General features: G+C 43.0%; 1 protein-coding gene across 8 annotated transcripts in view; it reads left to right on the top strand.

Moving 5' to 3' along the window:
* The window catches only part of LOC137465558 (splicing regulatory glutamine/lysine-rich protein 1-like), a 448710-nt gene that overhangs the window by 56331 nt on the left and 365818 nt on the right, over nucleotides 1–26561 (top strand). For 4 of the 8 annotated variants that reach the window (XM_068177638.1, XM_068177635.1, XM_068177641.1 and 1 more), the window contains 4 exons: nucleotides 16494–16526; nucleotides 17348–17434; nucleotides 18034–18163; nucleotides 19566–20243. The exons of 1 other annotated variant lie outside the window; for it this stretch is intronic. In XM_068177638.1, the coding sequence (XP_068033739.1) occupies nucleotides 16494–16526; nucleotides 17348–17434; nucleotides 18034–18163; nucleotides 19566–19718 (403 nt within the window). In that variant the 3' untranslated portion in view covers nucleotides 19719–20243. Of the gene's footprint in view, nucleotides 1–16493; nucleotides 16527–17347; nucleotides 17435–18033; nucleotides 18164–19565; nucleotides 20244–26561 lie in introns of those variants that run through there. 3 more of the 8 variants (XM_068177636.1, XM_068177637.1, XM_068177640.1) reach the window with 3 other exon arrangements.

The following is a 26561-nucleotide window of genomic DNA, read 5'->3' on the forward strand; positions in this document are numbered from 1 at the left end:
GTGGTCGCTGTGTTATCGGTCCTTCCGGCACTGAGAATGGCTGCTGCAGGCCAAAAAGTGCAAAACTCTTGGTGTTTTCCCAGTTCCCAGTCTGGAGCAGGTTCAAATGGTTCCAAGAAAAGGGAAAGAAAAACAGTCCAGGGAAAATTCGGACTGCTAACTAACAAGCAAAAGGAAGAGCAAAAGCAGGAGCAAGAGCAAAAGCAAAAGCAAAAGCAACACTATGTACTGTGCCCTCTGTGTCCAGCAGACCGTGGGGGATTGAGCAGGCTGATAACAAAACAAAATTTCACTTTTCAGAGCCAGTCTTGAAGGCACAGAACATAATATCCAGCATAAACAGAACAGACGACTGGGGATACAAGCATCATAATGTCACCCTAGGACATTCCACCCTTTATCCCCATATCATCAACATACTACCAAACATCATGCATTTTATTCATGTAAAAACTTCCATCCGCTCTCCCCAAAAAATTACAATCAATGCCCATCATGCCCCTGTCGCATCCACACACCAAACCACTGAATCCAGGCCCCAGACTCCAGAGCTGCAGGATTCCCCACTTTCATTTTACTAATTCAAAAATCCATCTTTTGCTTACTCAAACTTTCTACACTTACACATTTTCTTCTGTCTCATGTCTGTGTGGTTTAATGTACAGACAATGACAGTAACATCCAGCAAACAGTGATATCTACATATGAGTCTCACCCCACAATCAAATCTCCCTGAGGTACACATCGTGTTGTTCCTTCTCTCTGCATTACCCACCATGTGCAACCTGGTCCCTGAGCAAAGACAACCCCACAAATGAGTTTGTCTGTACTCGAGGCAGAATTGATCCACACTGTCTTCCCTAACAAACCTCTGACATGTACCATTGGGACTTTATCTCTGTCTACTATATTCAGGGGCTCAGACTGGGCAGGACCTGTTCGATTGGTGGAACCTGGGGTGTTAACTAACCAGGTGGCCTTTGCTAAATGCTGCTCCCAATTTTTGAAAGATCCCCCACCCAATGCTTTCAAGGTGGTTTTTAGCAGTCCATTGTACCACTCCATTTTGCCTGCAGCTGGTGCATGGTAGGGCATATGGTGCACCCACTCAATGCCATGTTCCTTAGGCCAGGTGTTGATAAGGCTGTTCTTGAAATGAGTCCCATTGTCTGATTCAATCCTCTCAGGCATGCCATGTCACCACAGGACTTGCTTTGCCAGGCCCAAGATGGTGTTCCAGGCAGTAGCATGCAGCACAGGGTAGGTCTCCAACCATCCAGTGGTGGCTTCCACCATGGTCAGCACATAGCACTTGCTTTGGCGTGTCTGGGGCAGTGTGATGTAGTCAATCTGGCAGTTCTCCCCATTCTTATATTTGGACCACTGCCCACCAGACCATAGGGGCTTCATTCGCTTGGCCTGCTTGATCGCAGCACACATCTCACAGTCATGGATAACCTGAGAAATACTGTCCATGGTTAAATCCACCCCTTGGGCTCATGCCCACTTATAGGTGGCATCTCTGCCCTGATGGCCTGAGGCATCATGGGCCCATTGAGCTAGGAATAACTCCCCCTTGTGTTCCCAATCTAGGTCTATCTTTGACACCCCTTTCTTTGCAGCCTGGTCTACCTGCTTATTGTTTTGATGCTCCTCATTAATTCGACTCTTGGGGACATGGGCATCTAGGTAGTGGATTTTCACAAGTAGCCTCCCTACCCTGGTAGCGATGTCTTTCCACCCTTCAGCAGGCCAAATTGATTTACTCTACGCTGCAATTAGTCTCTTTCCACCTCTCCAGACATCCCCACAGAGCATTGGCTACCACCCATGAATCAGTGTAGAGGTAGAGCTTTGGCCACTTCTCTCTTTCTGCAATGTCCAGGGCCAGTTGAACAGCTTTGAGTTCAGCAAGTTGGCTTGATCCACCTTCTCCTTCAGTGGCCTCTGTGACCTTTCATGTGGGGGTCCATACAGCTGCTTTCCACTTCTGATTCATCCCTATGATGTGACAGGAACTGTCAGTGAAAAGAGCATAGCGTGTTTCCTCTGCTGGCAGTTGGTTGTATGGTGGAGCTTCTTCAGCCCGTGTCACTGGTTCTTGTTCTTCATCTGTGACATCAAAACTTTCACCTTTGGGCCAATTTGTAATTACTTCCAAAATCCCAGGGTGATTCAGTTTACCAATACGGGCGTGCTGTGTGATAAGAGCAATCCACTTGCTCCATGTAGAACTGGTGTCATGGTGGGTGGAAGGAACCTTGCCTTTGAACATCCACCCCAGCACCGGTAGTCGGGGTGCCAGGAGGAGTTGTGCTTCTGTACCAGTCACCTCTGAGGCGGCTTGGACTCCTTCATAGGCAGCCAAAATTTCTTTCTCTGTTGGGGTGTAGTTAGCGTCAGACCCTTTGTAGCTTCAACTCCAAAATCCTAATGGTCAACCATGAGTCTCCCCAGGCACCTTCTGCCAAAGGCTTCAGGACAAACCATGGCTCCCGGCTGCAGAGTAGAGCACATTCTTCACATCTGTTCCTGTCCTGACTGGGCCAAGGGCAACTGCATGAGCGATTTCCTGCTTAATCTGGGCAAAAGCTGTTGCTGCTCAGGGCCCCAATGGAAATCGTTCTTTTTGTGAGTGACCAGGTAGAGAGGGCTCACAATCTGGCTGCACTCAGGAATATGCATTCTCCAAAAGCCTATGGCACCCAAGAAAGCTTGTGTTTCCTTCTTATTGGTTGGTGGAGACATAGCTGTGATCTTGTCAATGACATCCGTAGGAATCTGATGCTGTCCATCTTGCCACTTTACTCCCAGGAACTGGATCTCACGAGCTGGTCCCCTAACTTTACTCTTCTTGATGGCAAAACCAGCTTCCAGGAGAATTCGGATGATTTTCTCTCCTTTCTCAAACACTTCTGCTGCTGTGTTCCCCCACACAATGATGACATCAATGTACTGCAGATGTTCTGGAGCCTCATCCTTTTCTAGTGCAGTCCTGATCAGTCCATGGCAGATGGTAGGACTGTGCTTCCACCCCTGGGGCAGTCAGTTCCAGGTATACTGCACTCCCCTCCATGTAAAGGCAAACTGAGGCCTGCATTCTGCTGCCAGAGGAATGGAAAAAATGCATTGGCAATATTGATAGTGGCATACAACTTTGCTGCCATGGACTCAAGCTCGTACTGGAGTTCCAGCATGTCTGGCACAGCAGCGCTCAATGGTGGAGTCACTTCATTCAAGGCACGGTAGTCCACTGTCAATCTCCATTCTCCTTCAGATTTGTGCACAGGCCAAATGGGGCTGTTGAAGGGTGAGTGGGTTTTGCTGACCACCCCTTGGCTTTCCAGCTCTCGCATCATCTTATGGATGGGAACCACAGCATCTTGAGTTGTTCTGTACTGTCGGCGATGCACTGTTGAAGTGGCAATTGGTACTTGTCGCTCTTCTCCCTTCAGAACTCCTACTGTAGACAGATTGTCAAACAGTCTAGGCAAGGTGTTCAATTGCTGGATGCCCTCTGTCACTACAGCTGCTATCCCAAATGCTTACCTGAGTCCTTTTGGGTCTTTGAAATACCCACTTTGGAGGTAATCTATGCCCAAAATGCATGGGGCCTCTGGGCCAGTCACAATAGGGTGTTTCTTCCACTCATTTACCGTCAGACTCACTTCAGCTTCAACTAAGGTAAAGTCCTGTGATCCCCCTGTCACGCCGGCAATAGAAACAGATTCTGTCCCCACATGTCTTGATGGGATTAATGTGCACTGCTCACCAGTATCGACTAAAGCTTTATATTCTTGTGGTTCAGATGTGCCAGGCCAACGAATCCACACAGTCCAGAAAACACAGTTTTCCCTCGCTTCTACCTGGCTACAGGCAGGGCCCCTCTAAGCCTGGTTATCCTTCTTTCCTTGGGCATATGTCTTGGAGGCTCCTTCAAGGGGATTGGACATGTCATCATCATCATCATACTTGGCAGTTTGGCTGCGGGCAACTGCAGCTGCTTTCCTTTTTGGTGTAACTTCCTCTCTGAGCCCTGTCTTCCTTCAATTCACGCACCTGTTGTGCCAGAGCAGCAGTAGATTTTCCACCCCATCTCGTCATGTTTTCTCCACAATCACGCAGGAAAACCACAGCTCAGCTCATGGGGTGTACCTTCTCTCCCCATCTGGGGAACGTCTGCGTTGGATATCGGAACTTCTGATCCGTACTGCTGAGATTTGGAGGTCTTCTTTAATCTCCTCCCTGAGTTTCTTATGATTCTCCTCTATCTTGTCTTCTAATTTCTGCAGACGTGTTTCCACTGCTGCAATTCTGGCATGTGTTGGGCCATGTACAGCATCTGCATATGATCGGAGCTTCTTTGCCATATCAAGCATGGTCTCATCCCTGTCATCCTGCTTCATTATTGCTAAAGCAGAAGCATATTCCTGTGGCCCAAGCCGTACAAGTTTTTGCCACATCACAGATGTACATGGTACCAAGTCCGGATTCCTAGTTGTTATGTCATCTGAGAAGATAATCTCTGCCACTGCCATTTCTCTCAGGCATTGGATCCCTTGTTCTATAGTCTTCCACTGGGTCTGCTGCATATAGAGATCATCTGCACGCAGGTATCTTTGTGCTACACTTTCCAGGACCCGTGCCCAGAGGCTGTGAGGGTTAGCCCCCCTTCATCATTCCTTGGTCGATGATGGGATCATGTGACAGGGATCCCAAATGCCTTGCTTTAGTGCCATCCAGAATTGTAGCCTCGCCTGCAGCATCCCAAAGAAGGACTAACCAACTAATTATAGACTCATCAGGTCGTCGAGTGTAATCCTTCCTTCGGCCACGAAGGTCCTTCAGGGAAAAGGACTCAATATTAGCTTCTGATCTTGTGCCTGTTGCTTTGACTCCAGATTTTATGTCAGGAGGTGTTGTGGGTCCTTCTCCTGCATCATGATCATCGTCATCATCCACTGGTCAATCAGTCTTGTCTGTGCACTTTCCACTTCTTGTGCTAGTAGCAACAGCCATTGGTTGAGGCTTACTGTCTGGTTTCGAGCCTGGGGTGTTGGCTGCAGCCTGAGTAACTGGGATAGCTGTTGATTTATCTCTCTGCCCCTCTTCCTCTGTCTGCTGCCCTACAGTATCTAGCAGTGTGAGATAAGCATATGCCAGGGCCCAGCTCACTGCAATGATCTTTTTCTCCTTAGGGTCATCATGGCACTTCTCTTTCAGGTATTTCCCCACCTTAGCTGGGTTCTGAATTTGTTCACATGGAAAGTCCCAGATTATAGGGTCAGAAAATTCCTTTAAGATTTGACCCATATCCTCCCATTTCCCACACCACTTAGGATTTTCCACACCTGGGTCTGCTTCTGGGTCAGGGGTCTCATCAGCCCCTCTAGAAATCTCAGCCCTCATTCTAGAGAAACTGCAGACTGTATAGAGGAAGCTTACCACATTAAATACCAGAAAGATGGTCTCTTTAACATTCAGGGGGAACTGAACATTCTCCAATAGGGATGTAATGGATTCAGAGGAGAAGAAGGAAAGCAAAGGCTGAAAAGCCTCATCCCCTGCTCCTCCTCTAACAAATGGGGTGCATAACCATACCCATGAACCATACATTCCTGGAACAGACTCCAGTACCTTTATAAACGTCCTACAAGCCATTACAACCAAGCCCAGACCAATGGATATTCTGGTCAGTGCCCCTCTGCTGCAAAAACTACGTATTAGGGACAATACCGGAGCCATTCCTGGACAAGAAAATAAACCTAGGGACCATAGAGGTATTAAGACCTCAAAAAAGCCTAGGGACCAGAAACACATGCAAGCCTCCATCCCAAGAGACATTATGAATTCAAACACCATGGCTACTAACTGCTCTATGCCAACACAGAGTAATTGCAACCAAAATACGATTAGAACAGGTTTTTTTCCACTCTCTCGAGCCACGCGTTGGGCGCCAAAATACTTGTCCTCGTTTAGGGCAAATTTGGGAGAAAACCTTCAGAAGGAGCCCCCAGAAAGCAACCCCCTCCCACGGCCCCTCCCCCCACCTGGTTCGGGAAGAATTTCCTTGGAGAGAAGTGGAAAAATACCTGTTTATTTAACAGGCAAAACAGTCCCCAGCACAAAAAATGAACACCAGATGACAAAACTCTTTAATTGCCCTGAAGAGATGACAAAATTCAGAAAGTCTCTCCTGGGAGTGGTCGCTCTGTTATCAGTCCCTCCGCTGCTGGGAATGGCTGCTGCAGGCCAAAAAGTGCAAAACTCTTGGTGTTTTCCCAGTTCCCAGTCTGGAGCAGGTTCAAATGGTTCCAAGAAAAGGGAAAGAAAAACAGTCCAGGGAAAATTCGGACTGCCTAGCTAAACTAACTAACAAGCAAAAAGCAAAAGCAAACACAAGCAGGAGCAAGAGCAAAGGCAAAAGCAAAAGCAAAAAGAAAAGCAAAAAGCAAAAGCAGCACTATGTACCGCTGTCTGTGTCCAGCAGATCGTGGGGGAGTGAGCAGGCTGATAACAAAACAAAACTTCACTTTTCATAGCCAGTTTTGAAGGCACAGAACATAATATCCAGCATAAACAGAACAGATGACTGGGGATACAAGCATCATAATGTCACCCTAGGACACACACCAACAGCATAAGGGAGACCCCTCAGCAAGTCTTCCCCTTTATTTGAGTATGTTACCCACTGTCAGTGCCCGTGAAAGACTCACACTAACAGTTTATGGAATAACACTATTAATATAAAATTGTGACAGGTTAAGGTTCAAGGACTGTCGGTGATAGTATCTGACTGCAAAAACATATTCAAAGCAATACACATACAAGCTCTCATCCCCATTAAAAGTATTCAGCATGCAGAGTACGGTTCTTACCCTATAAGCATCCCTATGGGGAAAAAGACGGGTTCAGCCTGTTGACTGATCCCAACAGTTATAACGGAGTCTTCCCTAACTTTTCTCCCATTCTCCACTTACTTTTATATTTTTTCTTTATGTTTCGGTGCAGCTCTAGTGACTCTAGTCTTACATACCTTTGTTACTGATTGGTGTAAAATTCTGTCCTTTGCTTTTAAAGATACAGTAAAAAAAATATAGAGCACATACCCAGTGAGCTGTGGTCACACCTTGGAGGTGGGTAGCTGTGGGATGGTGGTATGCATTAATATTACAATTAAGTTATAATGAAGCAAGTTCATCTGAGGAGAGCAATTTCAACACAGTTGATGGCTCAGCAGCAGGACATCTTTTCCTATCTCCCCTGGTTGACAGGTGCCACTTGGTTTATCAGCTAAAAAGTACCATTGAGTTCCCCTCCCTGTAAGGATTTCAACAGAGCCTGGCTGCAGTGTCTCCACTCGCTTCCACCCTCCCATTCCATCCCCTTTAGTAGGTGCTATGGTTGCAGATTGTGGGTGTGGGGAATTATCATAGAATAGGTCTTGAGCATGCCAACCATGTTCTATCCAGGGAGTGGCAACTATGTTTTAGCCTATAATTTCCATACTCTTTACAACTTCTGTCAGGATGTGAATATAACTTCTCCGTTTCCTCTAATTTTATCCCCAGCCATCTTTCCACAAAGGCAAACATTGTAAATAAGGAATGTTCCCCCTTCTTCCCCATTTTCTTAGCTTTTATATCTGAGCTGACATCATGATATGGAATATCCCTTTGGTCAATTCAGGTCAGCTGTCCTAGTTGTGTCCCCTCTGTCATGGTTTAGGAATGGTATTTCCCAATTTAGTGTTTCCACTGCAACACTCCAAATCACATGCCGCTTCCTCACTCCCCCCTCCTCCTCCCTCCTGCAGCAAGCTGAGAGGAGAACTGAGGGCACAAAAGTCAAAGATCATGCATGGAGATAAGGACAGTTTACTGGAAACATCAATGAGATAAAAAAACTAACAGTAACAGCAACAGTACAATGTACAAGAAAGAGGCAAACGATTCACTGAATCACTCCCGATTACTCACCATGGAACCCAGTAATAGGGGAACCTCTACCATGATACCCCCAAAAGAGACCTCCTTCCCCCACCCCTGGCAATGAGGTGGTATAAACTAACCTCCCCTCCTGGCTACTGCAGAAATGAACCCTATCCTGGCTGGAACCAGGACATTATCCACCCCTTAATCTATACCATATACTCATGCCCAAATCCTACACCTTCTAACTATATACATACATACATGCACACACATATATATAACATATAAAATATAGAATATATATAATATATACACAAGCACGAATATAATTTCCATAGTCAATGGCTGTCCCTCCAAGATGTCTGTTGAGTTAATTTAGTCTGTGACTGTGGGTTCTATCCATCCTAGATGTCTTCTAGGGCAGGAGGGCTGGTGTGCTGTTGGCTGATTGCAAGTTGCATCAGGAACTCATGACTGGTGTATCTGGAGCAGTCCATCCTCATTGTCCATGGTAGTTATGGCATACAGTAGAAGTGTCATTCAGCAACCAGTATTATACAATTCAACATTACTGACTATTCTCATCCAAAAATCAAATCCCCTTGAGTTAGACATCGTGTTTCTTCATCCTTTTGCATTACCCACAAGGTACACCCAGATCCTTGAGCAAAAACAATCCCATGGATGGGTTTGCCTTTGCTTGAGGCAGGACTAATCCAAACTGTCTTCTCTAACACATTCCTCATATGCACCACAGGAACTTTAACCCCTTCTACAGTATGTGGAGGTTTTGATTGGGCAGGACCAGCTTGATTGGTAGAGCCTTGGGTGTTAACTAACCAGGTGGCCTTCACTAGATGTAGATCCCAATGTTTGAAGGTTCCACCACCCATTGCTTTCAATGTGGTTTTTAACAGTCCATTGTACCGTTCAATTTTCCCAGAAGCTGTTGCACGATAGGGAATATGATACACCCACTCAATACCATACTCTCTGGCCAAGGTGTCTATGAGGCTATTTTTCAAATGAGTCCCATCATCTGACTCGCTTCTATCTGAGGTGCCATGTCACCACAGGACTTGCTTTTCAAGGTTCAAGATGGTGTTCCAGGCAGTGGCATAAGGCAGAGAGTACATCTCCAGCCATCCAATGACTGTTTCCACCACTGTAAGCATGTAGTGCTTGCCTTGATGGGTCTGTAGGATTGTGATGTAATCAATCTGCCAGGCCTCCCCATATTTATATTTTGACCATTGTCCACCAGGGGCTTTACCCGCTTGGCCTGCTTGATCACAGGTCATGTTTCACAGTTATGGATAACCTGGGAGATAGTGTCCATGGTTAAGTTCACCCCTCGGTCACAAGCTCATCTGTATGTTACATCTCTTCCCTGATGACCTGAGGTGTCATGGACCCACCAAGCCAGAAATAATTCACCCTTATGCTGCCAGTCCAGATCCACCTGCAATACTTTTTAATCTTAGCAGCCTGATCCACCTGTCCGTTGTTGCAATGTTCTTCCGTAGCCTTACTCTTGGGTACGTGTGCATCTATATGATGTACATTTATTGCTCTATCCAGGCAGCAGTGTCTTACCACGATTCTGCAGCCCAGATGGTTTTACCTGTCTGCTGACAATTGGTCTTTTTCCATTGATCCAGCCACCCCCACAGAACATTCCCTACCATCCACAAGTCAGTGCAGAGGTAGAATGCTGGCCATTTCTCTTATTCAGTGATATCTAAAGCCAGCTGGACATTTTTCACATCTGCAACCTAACTTGATCCACCTTGTCCCTCAATAGCTTCCACGACTCAATGCATAGGACTCCATATGGCAGCTTTCCGTTTTCAATATATCCCTGCAATATGGCAGGAACCATCATTAAAAAGAGTATATTGCTTTTCATTTTCTGGCAGCTGATTATATGGTGGGGCCTCCTCTGCAAGTTTTACCTTCTCCTCCTTTTCTGATGATAGTCCGAAATTTTCACTTTTGGGCCAGTTCATGATGACTTCCAAGATCCCTGGGTGATTAGGGTTTCCTATTCGAGCTCGCTGTGTGATCAAAGCAATCCACTTACTCCAGGTAGCATCAGTGGCATGATGTGTTGCAGGGACTTTCCCTTTGAGCATCCAGCCTAGCACTGGCAGTCAGGGTGCCAGGAGGAGCTGTGCTTCAGTGTCAATCACTTCAGAAGCAGCTCCAATCCCTTTATAAGCTGCCAGTATCACTTTTTCAGTTGAGGTCTAACAGGCCTTGGATCCTTTGTGTCCCTGACTCCAGAACCCTAGGAGTCATCCTCGAGTCTTCTCAGGTACTTTTTGCTAGAGGCTCTAGGAAAGACCAATCTCCCCAGATGCAGTGTAGAGCACATTTTTCACAACTTGTCCTGTCCTGACTGGCCCAAGGGCTACTGCATGAACAATCTTCTGTTTATTTTGTTCAAAAGCTTCTTGTTGTTCAGCACCCAACTTATCAGAAGGTAGAGAGGACTTACAGTCTGACCGTATTCTGGAATATGCATCCTCAAAAAACCCACAGTGCCTAGGAAAGCTTGAGTTTCCTTCTTGCTGGTTGGTGGGAACATAGCTGCTATTTTGTTGACCACATCCATTGGAATCTGATGATGTCCATCTTGCCATTTTATTCCTTAAAACTGAATTTCCTGAGCAGGTCCCTCTAACTCTCTCAAGTCTTTCAAATCTGTCTGCTGTCTTGGACAGACTTTCCACAGCCGAGGTACCACAACCAAGTGAACAGACCAAGCAACATTGTGACCAGTGGCTCCGTACCTAATATAACAAATGCTTGTGGATGCCCCGCTTGACTCCCTACACAAAATCACAGACTCGTTAGGGTTGGAAGGGATCTCTGGAGATCATCTAGTCCAAGCCTTCTGCCAAAGCAGGTTGTATTGGATCTGACTGAAATAGAGTTCATTTTTCCTTAGCAGCCCTCACAGTGATGTGCTTAGCATTGGTAGCTGGAAGTGTATTGATAACACACCAGTGTTTTGGCTACTGCTGAGCAGTGCTGTCCCTCTAACATTCCTTTCCCCCATCAAGGGGCTGGGAGTGGGCAAGATCCTGGGAGGGGACACAACCAGGCCAGCTGACCCAAATTAACCAAAGGGATATTACATACCATATGACGTCAGTTCAGATATAAAAGCTAAGGGAGAGAGGAGGAACAGGAGGCATTCATTATTCTACGTTTGCCTTCCAGAGCAACCACTACTCATGCTGAGGCCCTGCTTCCCAGGAAGTGTCTGAACATCACTCGCTGATGAGAAGTAGAGATTAACTTTCCCCTTTCCTTATGCACGCACAAACTTTTGCTTGTTTTTTTCCTTTGCTTTAGTAAACTGCCTTATCTTAACCTACTAGTTGTTTTCCATCTTATTCTCTCCCCTGTCCCACTGGGGAGTGATAGAGCAGCTTACTGGACACCTGGCACCCAGCCAAGGTCAAACCACTACAGTCCTTTTGGCGCCCAAATGTGGGATAAGATAAAGGCAGTTATACATATATATATTGCATGCTATAGTAAATGGTAAATAGTAGTTATCAAGTAGTAAGCTCCTATGCGGGACACAGTGTTTGTCAGCTGCGCTGCTTATCACTCTATTTTGCTGAGTTTGGGAACATGTTAAGACAATGATGAGTGAATACAGCTCCTTCTCCCTGCCCAGGGTGGATGTGAATGATTTTGTACTGCAGACTTCCATGGTCTTTGCTCATCTTTATGTAAGCTGTTTAATACTGTTAATAATATTAGCTAATACTGTTGATACGCTATTGAATTCATGCAATCTGTCATCATCCTGGTGTAAGAGAAAACAACCTTTATGTTAAGAGCTATTGAAAATCTGCCCTGTGGAAGAATTTGGTCAGGTTCCTAGGGTAGTTATCACCTCCCATTGCCTGGGACTTTACACCCAAACAGGTAAACAACCCTAATAAACTGACCTGTCAACTGATAGAAGGGTGCCTTATTTACCCCCATGAAAACCAGCAGCTTCTTGCCCTGTACTAGAGCCTGGCCTGTGCCTACCGAGCCATTGTTCAATACTCTCACAGGACTATAGTTGAGGCAGGAATCCAAACTGCATTTGAGGACACTATGGCTGAGACAGGGACTCAAACTACAGCAACTACAGTAATTGCCCCTGTAGTGAAAACAAAAAAATGGACAAGGCAAGTTGCAAGCCCATACTGCCAATTAGTAAGGGAGGAAGAAGAGGAGGAAGTAACAGTAGGAAAGGAGGGATTAGATCAAGAGGCAGGGCCTTCAACAAAGAAATTGAAAGGAGTGAGGCAAATCAGATGGGAAACTGAAGTTACTTGGTCCCTGACCTCATCAGAACTTTGAAACTTGCAAAAAGATTACAGCCGCCAGCAAGGTGAGCAGATTTCTGCCTGGCTGCTGTGATGCTGGGATAATGGGGCCAGCAGTCAGTAGTTAGAAGGTCATGAAGCCCAACAGCTGGGATCCCTTCCTAAGGACCAGGAAATTGAAAGAGGAATTGGAAAGGAAGGAGCAATTTGCAGACTCTGGAAATGGTTTCTCTCAAGCGTGAGGGCAAGACATCCATTTAAGGGAGATCTTGTGAGCTTGCCAGCGAAGTGGACCACTACAGACAAAGGTATCCAATACTTAAGAGAAGTAGCAGTGCTGGAAATCATCTATAGTGATCTAAAAAGTGACAGAGTCCCTAAAGATCCAGAGGATGTCCTTTGCACAATGGCCATGTAGAGGAAGGTAGTTCAAAGCGCCCCTGCATCATATTCCAGCAGCTTGGTATCATTGTATTATCCACAAATGGATACACCAACTGTAGAGATGGCATCCTTCTGGATCTGAAATGTAGAAGAAACACTGGGTACTTCCTCATCCCTACAAGCCAGCACCCCAGCTTTTAGGGGCAGCCCAAGAGATCAGTCATCTCCTGCTCTGGTCAGAGGGAAGTCCCAAGCTCAGGTGATGTGGCGAACTCTGGTTCTTTCTGTGTGACCAGAGGGAGGGCACGAGGAAGTGGGATGGTGAACCTACCTTTAAGCTGGAAGGCCATGTCTGTGAACTGAGAGGGAAGAGAGCTGTTAAGAAAGGGTCATCCAAAATGACTCCATGTCGTTGCTGCAGAGAGACAAGAAGGCAATCAGTGATCTCCCAGACATAAAAGAACTGAAATCACTTCCATTAACCCTGGTGAGGACACTTCTGATCTGGCATCCCAAAGGTCAGACAGTGAATACTCTGACCAGGAACAGAGGGTCCCTGCCTTCAGCCAGGAGGAGGAAAGGGATGACCAGGTATACTGGACTGTGTGTATTCAATGGCCTGGCACATCAGATCCACAGAAGTATAAAGCTTTAGTAGCTACCAGTGCACAGTGCACACTGATGCCATCAAGGCACAGGAGTGCGGAATCCATCTGCATCTCTGGAGTGACAGGGGGAGGCCAGGAGTTGTCTGTATTAGAGGTTGAGGTGAGTTTAACAGGGGACAAATGGGAAAAGCATGCCATTGTGACTGGCCCTGAGGCGCCTTGTATCTTTGGCATCGACTACCTCAGGAGAGGGTACTTCAAGGATCCAAAAGGGTATCGATGGGCTTTTGGTGTAGCTGTGAATAGAGAAAAATCAAACAGTTATCCACCCTTCCTGGCCTCTCCGAAGATCCCTTCATCATGAGATTGCTGCAGTTTGAAGACCAGCAAATACCAATTGCTACCAGGACAGCACATCGGCGACAATATTGCACCAACCGAGACTCTTAAACTCCCATCCATGAACTAATTTGTTGACTGGAGAGCCAAGGAGTGATCAGCAGGACCCACTCACCCATTAACAGCCCCATATGGCCAGTGTGAAAGTCTAATGGGGAATGGAGGCTGATAGTAGAGTATCGTGGCCTGAATGAAGTCACACCACCTCTGAGTGCTGCCATTCCAGACATGTTGGAACTTCAATATTAGCAGGACTCAAAAGCAGCCAAATGGTACCACAACTGATATCACTAATGCATTTTTCTCAATCCCTTTGGCGGCAGAGTGCAGGCCACAGTTTGCTTTCACTTGGAGGGGAATCCAATATACCTGGAACCAACTGCTCCAGGGGTGGAAACACAGCCCCACAATCTACTGTGAATTGATCTAGACTGCGCTGGAACACAGTGTCACCTAGAGCAGGTTACACAGAAATGTGTCCAGGTGAGTTTTGAATGTCTCTTGAGAGGGAGAATCCACAACCTCCCTGGGCAACCTGTTCCAGTGCTCTGCCACCCACAACATAAATAAGTTTTTCCTCATGTTGAGATGGAACTACTTGTGTTTTAGTTTATGGCCATTGCTCCTGGTTCTGTCACTGGGCACCACTGAAAAGAGTCTGGCACCATTCGCTTGGCACCCACCTTTGAGATATTTATATGTAGTGATGATATCCTCTCTGAGTCTTCTCTTCTCTAGACTAAAGAGGCCCATCTCCCACGGTGTTTCCTCATAAGAGAGATGCTCCAGACCCCCCCATCATCTTAGTGTCCCTCCACTGAAGCCTCTCCAGTAACTCCTTGTCTTTCTTGTACTGAGGAGCCCAGAACTGGACACAACTCCAGATGTGGCCTCAGTAGGGCCGAATAGAGGGGGAGGATCACCTCCCTTGACCTGCTGACCACACTCTTCCCAATGCACCCCAGCATACCATTGGCCCTCCTGGCCACAAGGGCACACTGCTGGCTCATGGTCAACTTGTCATCCACCAAGACTTCCAGGTCCTTCTCCACAGAGCTGCTTTCTAGTAGGTCAGCCCCAGCCTATACTGGTCCTTGGGTTTATTCCTCCCCAGGTGCAGGACCCTACACTTACCCTTGTTGAACCTCATTAGGTTTCTGTCTGCCCAACTCTCCAGCCTATCGAGGTCCTGATGAATGGCAACACAGCCTTCAGGTGTATCAGCCACTCCCCCCAGTGTAATATTATCAGCAAACTTACTGAGGGTACATTCTATCCCTTTGCCCAAGTTGTTGATAAGCAAGTTTATTGTGTTTTTTACACACCCCACTCTCATACAATTTTGTTACCAGCTCAACCCCAGGTTTCCCATAGCAGTCTCAGACATCTGATTCCTTAAAACAATTTATTCATGGTGCAGTAACACAGAAACAGCTCAAGCTGGTGCCTTCAAGGAGGGACCCTGAACAACCAAATCCCTGGGCTTTTATATCCTTCCAATCTATCTGCACAATAGTCTGGGGTCTTCCTGCTGAGTCTTCAGCTCCTGCTGTGTCTCTGAGTGTCTGATCACCTGGCTAGTGCTACAGATCCCTGTGCCTTTTGTTGTGCAAAAGGTCAGTGCCAGTTCACAGCCTCTTCCTAGGGCTCCCACTACTTCCCACCACCCAGAGTTTAATCTGCAGCTGCACACTGCATCTGCACACTGAGCTACCTGCACAGAATGTATTGCTCAACACTCACAAGAGTGGAGTAAAGGGGGACTTATTCCACACTTACCACCATTCTTCCAAGTACTACTAGTTGGAGACAGGTGTTGTGAAATGTCTCTGCCTCAAAGCTTCTGTCTGTCTCAGAATTCAAAAAATTCTAGCACTGCTAGGCCTGATGTTGGTCTAAGGCAAATCTTGGAGTGATTTTTAGTGAACTTTATTTAAATCAACAAGAAGTTGGCTCCTGTCATTACCCTGTGGAATTTTTCCTTTGAGACAAGAGTGTTAATTCTGTGTATGATTTAGAGTCACAAAATCAGTATCAATTTTTTCAAACTATTTTTCCTTAAATTTTGCTGTACTAGTGTTCCTTAAGACTGTGAATAAAAACAGGCACACAAAAAACTTTTTATAGACAAATGTAACATAGAGGTAGGAATGGTATCAGACACAGCTGTAGTTCTTCAACTTGAAATATGAAAAGCTGAAAATGAAAATTAGATTTAATGCATAAACAGTTTCTAGTTGGAACATAATTATTAGGGCGCTTACTTGGTTGCTCACAGATATGTATGCAGGAAAACAAAATAAAGGGGATGTACTCAATGTAGACCAAGTGGGAACACTGTCAGAACAATATATTAATTTCCAATGTCCCCATTTGAAAAAAGGTGATGATAAATGTAAGGATGTTCAAAATGAGGTACATGTTAACCAATGAACAGCTGATCAATAATTGTGGAGGTTCTTTCCATGATTTTGAGGCCACTTTATATCTTTGTTTACCAAAAATTTAATCAAACTTAAGAACTTGCTGAAAAAAATAGTTATGAACTTTTGTCCTGTGCAGCATCAGGAGATCAAGCTAGATGATACTGTCAGAGTATGAATCCAAATAGTGATACTAGGTATATCTTAATTTATACTTTTGTAATTTATCTAATAACTGTTGTTTTCTTGGCCTTCCTAAATATTAAAGAAAATCAGTGGGAATTGCAAAAGCTGGTATGCATAAGTGTAACTTTTGTGTTGTGTCTTAAAATGCCCTGACAATTAGTTTTTAACTTCCCTGTTGTCTTTGTTGGTTCTTCCTGCCTGCTTTTCCTGCCCTATAAGAGGTGATAGGAAAGAGTCATCTTTGACAGATAGGTAGTATGTTTATGTTGAATGAAGCTTTTACTTGCTCAGTTTTTAGTTTATTTTAAGATGTGTCTCGGTATGTTTGCAACCAGTTATTTAATGTTCTGTTCTATTTGACATCAGACTCCATAACAGCAACTTCATCAAATTTCATACATCTGTATAAAACAGCTGTTTTGTAAAATACTAAGAGCTCTTCAGTGTGTTATAGAATAATGCATAGGTTTGCTGAGCATGGACTGCTAGGAAAACAATAGATATTAACATTTTCATTTTGATTTTGACAATAGCTTGAGATTCATTTTGCACTGCTTGCTACTAAACCAATATGAATGCTAGCTTATGTATTCAAGAATTACATTTCAGTCATGCTGAACTGGAATTCCAGTGATCTTAAGCTTGCAATGTTAATTTTTGAAGTTTGTATTGTTCAAGTTTATGCCTTTTGTCTTAATGTGTCTTTTCTTTCAATTGTATTATTTTCCTGACTGAAGAAACTTAGTACAGGATTAGTGAATTCAGTGTGTTTCCATTGTTATCACATACAAGTACAAGCATGTGAGGATAAGCATAAAACTGAAATCTGAAAGGAAGGGCACAACTTTTTTTTCCTACTTCTCACTTCCATTCTGTCCTTTCCCATCAAACTGAAACATATGGATTTTTTGTTTTGTTTTGTTTATATGGTCCATATATTATTGGTCATAGATAATGTTATATTCAGGAATATTTATTTAGTTCTGTCAGATAATTTTAAGAGCTTTCTGGTTTTATCCAGTTGCTGAGTTTATTTTTCTTCTTTGGTGATCTTGAATTTCTTGGTCCTCCAGAGAAAGACGTAAAAGGAAGAGTAGAAGTCTCTCTAAGTCTCCTAAAATGACCAAAAAAAAGTCTTCAAAAACTCCTTCTCCGAGAAGGTCAGTTTACTGTAAATATAAAAGTTAATGAGCAGTAAAGGAGGAAAAAGTTGTAGTATTTTTTTTTAACTGAAATGTGATATAGAGATCACTGTTATGAAATAAGCTAACTCAATTTGTGTTTCTTCTGGGTTTTGGTTTTTTAGTTTGGAAAAAGCTCTTTAGTAATTTTCATTTCTAAGGAAAAGGTCTATTTTTCAATAAGCAGAACACTCAAAAGTGGATGGAGATACATATATTGAAAACAATTTGGGAAGTATTTTCATTGATTAGTTATCAATGAAAATACCATTAGTTACCATTAGTTAACCTTTTCGTTAGTTATCTCACATAATTTCAACTGGTCAGTATGATTCAGTTCTAAGTTAAAGCAGACCAAAAAGCCCTTTATGGATTTGATCTTTGGTATGCTTTCAACTGGAGAGTTGATTTTTGTTATGTTTGAAAGTGACTGAACCTTTCTGAAAGAAAGCAAACCAGGATATCAACATTCATAGTTATTGTACAATTTACTGTACAGTACAGTCAGAGTATGCATTGTTAGTAGATTTGTTGCTGTGGGATCAAATTCTGATTTGAGTAAAAATTTTCTTAAACAGAAACAAGAAAGAGAAAAAAAGAGAAAGAGATACAAATAATGAAAGAAGAGAAAGGGAATACTTCAAGAAAAAAATTAGTAAAGAAAAAGAGGGAAAGGAGAAATCTGACAAAAGCACCACTACTTTGAAGGTAAGCTGTGTGACCAGGTGATAAACAGTGGAGTGCTACAAGTGGAACAATTATTGGAATTTCCTCCCTTCTTCATCTTTCTTTCCCTCACCCTTCTTTTCCCCACTCTTCTTTTCCCCCGTTTTCTTTATCAAAGTATTGCCACTTGATGGAGCTTGTGTAAATAAGTTACTGAAACACTTTGTTTTGGTTCCTCTCTCTTTTCTGTTCTGTGCCATATGTTAGGAGTTGACTGGCTGCCTATCTGTATGGGGAGGCATAAAGGAGATTGTATAACTAAGCAGCAGGGTTCAGGGTTAGTTTGCCTGTCGTGGTTTAACCCTGACCAACAACTAAGCACCACACAGCTGCTCTCTCACCCACTCCTCCCTGATGGGATGAGGGAGAAAATCAGAAGACTTAAAGGGAGACAACTCGTGGGTTGAGATGAAGGCAGTTTAATAGGGAAAGCAAATGCTGCACACACAAGCAAAGTAAAACAAGGAATTCATTCACCCCTTCCCATGGGCAGGCAGATATTCAGCCATCACCAGGAGAGCAGGGCTCCATCATGTGTAGCAGTTACTTGGGAAGACAAACACCATTGCTCAGAATGCCCCCCCCCCCCTCCTCCTTCCCCCATCTTTTAATTCCTATGAAGAAAGTTAGCTCTATCCCAGCCAAAACCAGCACATGCTTTTGATCTGAAGAGATTTTTAATAAACTTTCATTCTGCAGTTCAGCCTCTCCCTGGTTGCTTTGGTCCTGGACTGCATATTTGACTCTGCAGGAATAAAGCTGAAGATTTGAGGAAAGAGTAGTATGGGATTTTTCCCTTGCAAAATAGAAAGTGGTGTGATCAAGAAAAGAATCATCTTCAAATGTTTAATCTTATAATTTAAAACCCAGCATGCTTCTAAAGAGTAGTTTGTGGTACTCAGAATTAAACTGTTATAAAACAGCTGATTTAGGTGACTCTGTCCACATGCTTAAGTAATTGTCGTACCCAAGAACTCTCTTAAAATGTATCAGTTACCTGACAAAAAATAGAAAAGAAAAATTGCAATTCTGTTTTACTTTTAAAATATGTTGAAGTCCTGATTTTTGGAGCTTTTTTTCATAGGTGCCATGATACTGCTTGTTCTGTATTACCCGAATATTGATCATAAAGACAGATCACTTTATGGCAATGATTTCTTGGGTGACAGGTTATTATGTGTGCCTAACTTCAGCCAATTAAAAAAAAAAAGACTTAAAAAAAATTTTAATTTAAATTTTTTTAAAACCTCTAATACCTCTATTCTGAAAATTGCTGAAACAAGGCATGTAAAAATTGAGGCAATCAAAATATCAGTAATTGGTTGGAAGTCATATCTTGTAATGCTAAGAAAAATTTTTTTTTAAATAATTTTATCTTTGGTAGGACAAAGATCACTCTGAAGAGGTTCAGAATTCAGAAACTGACAAAGAAGTAGGCAATAGAGATACAGAAAGGATTGGTGAAGTCAAACTACAACAGAATGGGAACTGTCGACCAAATGACGAAAACCATTCAATTAAAATGGAAGAGGCTTAAAGCAAAAAAGAGGACCTCTGACTCAACTAAGGGATGAAATCTGAATTTTTTTTTTCCCAGAACAAGGAAGAAAATATCAACGTAATCAACATGAACATGGTGATAGTGCTAGTAGCTCTTCCAATTCTAGTAACAGCTTTGTCAATTTCTTGCTGTAAAGCAAGAGAGCCCAGACCAGTAGTTATACCCTGAAAAGGCAGATGACATCAAAACTATTCATGTCTGAAAATCCATGGATCTTCATGATGGCTTTACTTACTTGTAAAATGATTTATGTTAAGTTTTGCCATTTTCTGTTGCGAATAAGTAGAAACTGAATGATGTCAAGCTGTACTATCCAAAAAAGCTGAATATATGCATCGAAGATTGTTTAAAGTTCTGCTTGTTCATGAATTTTGTATTGGTTTACTTTTCAGGTTAAAAATCCACAAAACCTTCAATGTGTACTGTTTGATGTGCTTAAAAATGGTGCATGAATGTGCACATTTTCTTCTGTTATAAATGAAAATCATTTGTAAACATAAACACACTTTTATGGTTCTTATGTTAAATGCTCACTGACTAGTTTGTTTTTCATTTTCTTACTTCTTGAGATTCTTGGATTTTATTTAAAACAATTTCTTACTGTTATGCTTAAAATAATTATTTCTTTTCAAGTACTTGAACAATGCATTATACCTTTCTGTTCCAAAAAGGAATATGGCTATGTTATAGATAATAGGTTAGCTTACTGGGTTATTTTGGGGTTGTTTTGGTTTTTTTGTTTATTTTTGTCCTTCCAGAAGTAAGCACATTTATATGATATTATAACTTACAGCTTTGTTTTGAGTTGTACTGCAGTGTGTCTGTTAAACTGCAAATAGTACAGGTGCCATTACGAAATTTTTTTTTCTTACTTGTTTAAAAAGCTATGGGAGCATGAGCAGAAGCTTTAGTGCCTTCTTAAAATAATGTGATATTTTCCAGAAATGTTTGTGCGATTACTTATTTTCATCTAAATCTTACATTATTTCTATTGCTATTTGCCACCACAATACTGTAGACAAGAAAGCAAGTTATTTCTCCGAAGGATTTTTTGATTCACTTGTTAAAATACTAAAACTCCATTTTTACTTTTTTTATATTACTAGAAGGGATTTATAGGTGCAAGCAAAGATGCATTTCAAGTACCACCACTGTACACAAGCAGTAGCTGAATACAAAGCATTTTCTGATCACCTGCATCAAAGACAGCCCTTTAGACATTTAATCTACATTTGGATGGCCTTAATTGTTACCTCTCCATAGTCATCTCTGATACCTGTTGGGTGATATACAAGGAATCATATGCAAAGCTGAGGGGATAAATAATTTTGGAAAATGTTCTAATTTACACAGGAGTTATATAGTAGAGATTCTTTCTTTCATTCTTTAAAGAAAAAGCATGTAAGAAGAGAATGACAAACCAAATATTTTTGTCAAGCTAAAACACTGAGTACTTGAGTACCTTGAGTACTGTGTCCAGTTCTGGGCCCCTCAGTTTAGGAAGGATGCTGAGACATTTGAACCTGTCCAGAGAAGGGCAACGAGGCTGGTGGAGGGCTTGGAACACAAGCCCTATGAAGAATGGCTAAGGGAGCTGGGGTTGTTTAGCCTAGAAAAAAAGGAAGCTCAGGGGAGACCTTATCACTCTCTACAACTACTTGAAAGGTGGTTGTAGTCAGGTGGGGGTCAGTCTCTTCTCCCAGGCAACCACTGATAGAACAAGAGGACACAGTCTTAAGCTGTGCCAAAGGAAGTTTAAGTTAGACGTTAGAAAAAAAAATTCTTCACTGAAAGAGTGATTGCGCACTGGAGTCATCTTCCCGGGGAGGTGGTGGAGTCACTGTCCCTGGACGTGTTTAAAAAAAGGCAGGACGGTGCACTCAGCATCATGGTTTAGTTGATGAGGAGGTGTTAGGTTAGGTTATAGGTTGGACTTGATGATCTCAAAGGTCTTTTCCAACCTTGTGCATTCTGTGATTCTGTGATTCTGTAACATGGCTTGTACCCTCTGAACTAATTTAATCAGTTTCATCATTGTGAGATTTCTTAAGAGTCATACCTTTAAAATTTATACCTAAAATCAAGTAGATTATTTTTAAAACAACTTAATACAATCAAATTACTTGCCTTACTTCATGGGAAGTTATTTCTTTCAATTAAAACGAAATAATACCATATTGACTATTTGCTTTCAATTTGTTTACATTTTCCTTTGCATAAGTTATTCTTACCACAAAAACGAAAAAGAAAAGCATATTGCAGGGAATGTAAAATAACCCAGTTTGATTGTAAGATGCTTAATCACTTTTTTAACAGAATTTTATGTTCTTGAGACTGTGTACATTTAAGACTATAGAAAATGCTTTACCATGTAAAGTATAGACACTCATTTTTGTGATGTTTAAGCCACATGCTGTTGATTGGTAAGCAGCTTATTTTGATCAAAGAATGACAAATCTGTATGCTTATAGAAAGACTGTGAAGGACTGTGTCTTACAACAACTGTCTTATTTTATGATGTGTAAGTAGCATAGAGCAAAGAAATTCTTTGCATACTTGTCCCTGCTACCATTTCACTAATAAAATTAAGTATTTTAGAGGGAAGTTTTTGCTTTTACATGCTTTCAGTTGATCTGATACTGGCTGGATGCCAGGCACCCACCTCTCTATGCCTCCCCTCCACAGCTGGACAGGGGAGAGAAAATATAACAAAGGGTTCATGGGTTGAGATAAGGACGGGGAGAGATCACTCATCAAATACCATCATGGGCAAAACAGGCTCAAATTAGAGATATTAATTGAATTTATTGCTAACAAAATCAGAGAAGGATAATGAGAAGTAAAATAAAACCTTAAAAACACCTTCTCCCCACCTCTCCCTCATTCCAGCTCTACCTCCTACCACAGTGGTGCAGAGAGACAGGAAATGGGGGTTATGGTCAGTCCATCACACATTGTTTCTCCCACTGCTCAGGGAGAAGAGTCCTTCCCCTGCTCCAGCGTGGGGTCCTTCCAATGGGAGACAGTTCTCCATTAATTTCTCCAACATAAGTCCATCTCACAAGCAATAGATCTCTGCGAACCACTGCAAAGTGAGTCCATTCCATGGGCAACGGTCCTCTCCAAACTGCTGCAATGTCAGTCACTTTTCCACGAGGTGCAGTCCTTCAAGAACAGGATGCTCAAGCATGGGGTCCTCTCTCCACAGGCCTCCCACAGGGTCACAGACTCCTCCCAGGTATCCACCTGCTCCAGTGTGGGTCTCCTCCACAGTCTGCAGGTAGATCTAGGCATCTCCATGGGCTGCAGGGGAACAGCCTGCTTCACCATGGTCTTCACCACAGGCTGCAGAGTCTCAGCTCTGGTGCCTGGAGCACTTCCTCCCTGTCCTTCTCCACTGACCTTGGTGTCTGCAGAGTTGTTCCTTTCACATATTCTCATCCTACTCTTCTCTAGCCACAATTACAACTGCACCACAATGTTTTGGTTTTTTTCTTCTTTTAAAATATGTTATCACAGAGGCATTACCACCATTTCTATTTGGCCCAGCCTTGGCCAGCGTCATGTCTGTCTTTGGAGCTACCAAGGATTGGCTCTGTTTGACATGGAGGAAGCTTCTGGCAGCTTCTCACAGAAACCACCTGTCACCCTCATGCTACCAAATCTTGGCCATGCAAATCCACTACATTCAGGCAGCTTCTCTGATTTGAAATGGGTATACAAAGGAAAATAATACCATTGAAAAGCTAAGTTTCTCCTTTGGGAGAAATTAGAATTCTTGCAGTGTATCACATTTCAGCTGAGATTAGTTGGATTTCCTGAGTTTTGTTGTCCTGAAATGGCATATCTCTTATTATATAGCAGTTACAAAATATGCAAAGGATTGTGTACAGTTAGCAAAGAAACATGCCTTTAAAAATTAATAGTTGAGGATAGAAGCCTTATTAGCTAATACATCACATGTGTAAGTCAATATGTAGCACACTTATATCATATGTGAATTAATGGTTCCCTTACAAAATGTTTTGTGTTTTTTTTTTATAAAAAAGGTAAACAAACAAAAGCAAATCCACCAAGCACATAAATTCCCTCCCCACCCCAGGTCATATTTTACAAATTCAATTTTTTTTATTTTGCTTTGTAAATACAAATACTGTAAAGTAGTTAAGTTATATCTATTCCTATTAGGTGATTTTTGTTTCCCCTCTTCCTAAAAAGCCACCACTAGAGGGCTATTCTGTAAAATGCCTGTCTCTGCAGAAGGTAGTTAATTTTTAAACCAGTAGATAGCACAGTAATGGAGTTCCTGCTTGCTCCACCAGGATTGTGTGCTGTCACAGTGCAGCTAGTCTGAAGCTGCCCCCCTAAACTCGACCAACCTAGAAACAAAACTAGGTCCCCAGATAAGGCGGGGATAGGTTGGATTCAAACTCAGAGACGTCAGCCAACCCTGTTCAAACCTAGATGCAGACACACCACTGGTCAGAGATCTGGGCAGTGAGAAATCCCAACCAATTGGCTATATGAACCCGAGAAATTCAAACCCCCTATAAAAGAGGCGGCCATAATAAACTCAGGGCTGTTTGTTGAGGACCCTCAGTGAGTCCATGTCATCTCTGTCTCCAACCAACAACCCCCAGTGTAATATCTGGTGATTCCAGACATGAAGACAGCAGCCATCTTGTGAGTAGAACGAGGGGAGAAAGACAAAGCGTGCATAAAGAGCCACAAACCAGTAAAAAGCTGAAAAAAATCAAAGCAAGCGTGGAGAGTCTCCAAACCAGCATCAAAAAGCTGCAACAATACAGCATGGAGAGCTGTTTGCAGTGGAAAGCCACCCAAATCCGGGTTCCTTTGTAAATACCCCATGTAAATAGAAGAAAAACCCCACTGGAAACATGGCAAGATGGATTTCAGCAGAGAAAAACCCAGTCATTAAGGTATGAACTGTGAAAAACGCCAATCACTTGTGTTAAAATTTTAGAAGTTTAACAGTAATAAAATAGTAATAAAAATTAGGACAATAAGAATTTGGACAATCAAAGTTAGGGCAATAAAAGACAATAAAAAGCAGAGAATTAGGGATGTCCGGATGCTTTTGCCATCTGCCACAAAAGCATACCTTGCTAACAAAGGATTACCCCTTAAAAGCAATAGCCGATTGCATATTCATATATCTCATACATGATTCAAACATTCCTATTCAAACTAAGGGTATTTCTGCTAAACTTCAACTCCCTCCCTCATCTTGTAAATCAATTGTGTTGGTCCTTCGAAGTCTGGGTCTTCCCGATAAGGAGGCAATAATTCTTCTCTTGAGATCTTAGTGTCTTGATGCTGTTATCTCTATGCAAAGAATTTCTTAGTTATCTTATCCATTCCTTGAGCTAGTTACAAAAAGTATCTTACATCACCCCGCTTCCAGCTCGATCTTGGCTGGCTCTGGAAATTATAGCGCTGGCTGTGCTCCAGAGGTCTCCCCTGCTCCAAGCGCCATGTGGAGCTCACCGGCTCCCTTTGGTGTGCTAGCTGGGAATCCCACCACGGGTCCCCATCCCGGCACAAACATGGTCCCCCGATGGGTGACCCCCTGCTACCAAGTCCTCACAAACACTTCAATCTCACGCGTCCCGCCAGCTACAGGGTCCACTTCTATGGGATCCCCACTTTCCTCCGCACCACGCGTCCTGCCTTTCCCGTTTCCTTCCCACCATCCAATATCCTGATACTTCAAGGGACCAGGACGGATCCACTATAGTATTAGTGTGAAGCTCACTTTCATATACCGGAATTACGGAGTAACAATCTGGCCAAAAATAATTATGAGGATAGTACTCACCCCCCTTCCCCTCTTTTCTTTATCCAGCCTCCTGTTGTCTTTGGGCTTTCAACCTGTGACCATCAGTGGTCCTGGGAGAGTCTGATAGACTGTCAAATTTGTGGTGGGGGGTGCCCCTTTTGAAAACTCCTAGTGCAACTGGGGCAAGGTGTAAATCCCAGGGAGAACCCCCATTGTGAGAAAATGATACTCATTAAAAAAAATTAAAAGGTTTATTAAAACCTTATTTGAAAAATACAACAGAAGACTGAATAGAGAAAATATTACAGTGCCAGGAGAAAAGGATTTTTCCCACCACATGCTCATCCACACTGATACGCGGAAAGACTCTAAAACTCAAAGTGAATTATAAAGTAAGTATGTATTTTCAGCCAAACGGATGCGGGATGCCTCTGCAAAGGCATGCACATCTACTCGCTCTCAGAGTTCTTTTTTATCCTGTAAAATGTTACATATGCATTAGGTTTTGCAATATATCAATGCATAATTATTTCCTGGCTCCACTTTGTCCTGCTTTGTATGTTAATTATCTTATCAGTCCCTTGCGCCTGCGTACTTGTCTCTGGTGGTCATCCTGGGGGTCCTTTGGGGTCGCGCAGGGGGATGAAGTAAGTAGTCTTCATCAAAGTTGACCTTCTCAACCAGTCTTCTTGTGCATGCTTACTGATCCTTTGGTCACAGTCCAAGCCATGAGGTTGGTTTGATCTGGTTCAGGGGTCCAGAGGAGCCTTGTTATTTTGGTAGCCTTGTAACTTGGTCCTGTTTTGATGAATGTCATCCTTCCCTTATCACACATCCTTGCATTCTTTCATGTTGCGCTCGCACGTATACCCTGTCTTCCCTTTACAGGCAGTTAGCACAGTAAAATGCAGCAAATATTAAACAATATTTCATCTAAATATCTATCCCTAATCAATACCCCCTCTAATTCCTAACCCCATATCTCAGTTCCCCCCTTTTTTCTAAGGCAGCAAATTCTT

This window comes from Anomalospiza imberbis (assembly GCF_031753505.1).
Source record: "Anomalospiza imberbis isolate Cuckoo-Finch-1a 21T00152 chromosome W unlocalized genomic scaffold, ASM3175350v1 scaffold_31, whole genome shotgun sequence".
Taxonomy (NCBI): domain Eukaryota; kingdom Metazoa; phylum Chordata; class Aves; order Passeriformes; family Viduidae; genus Anomalospiza; species Anomalospiza imberbis.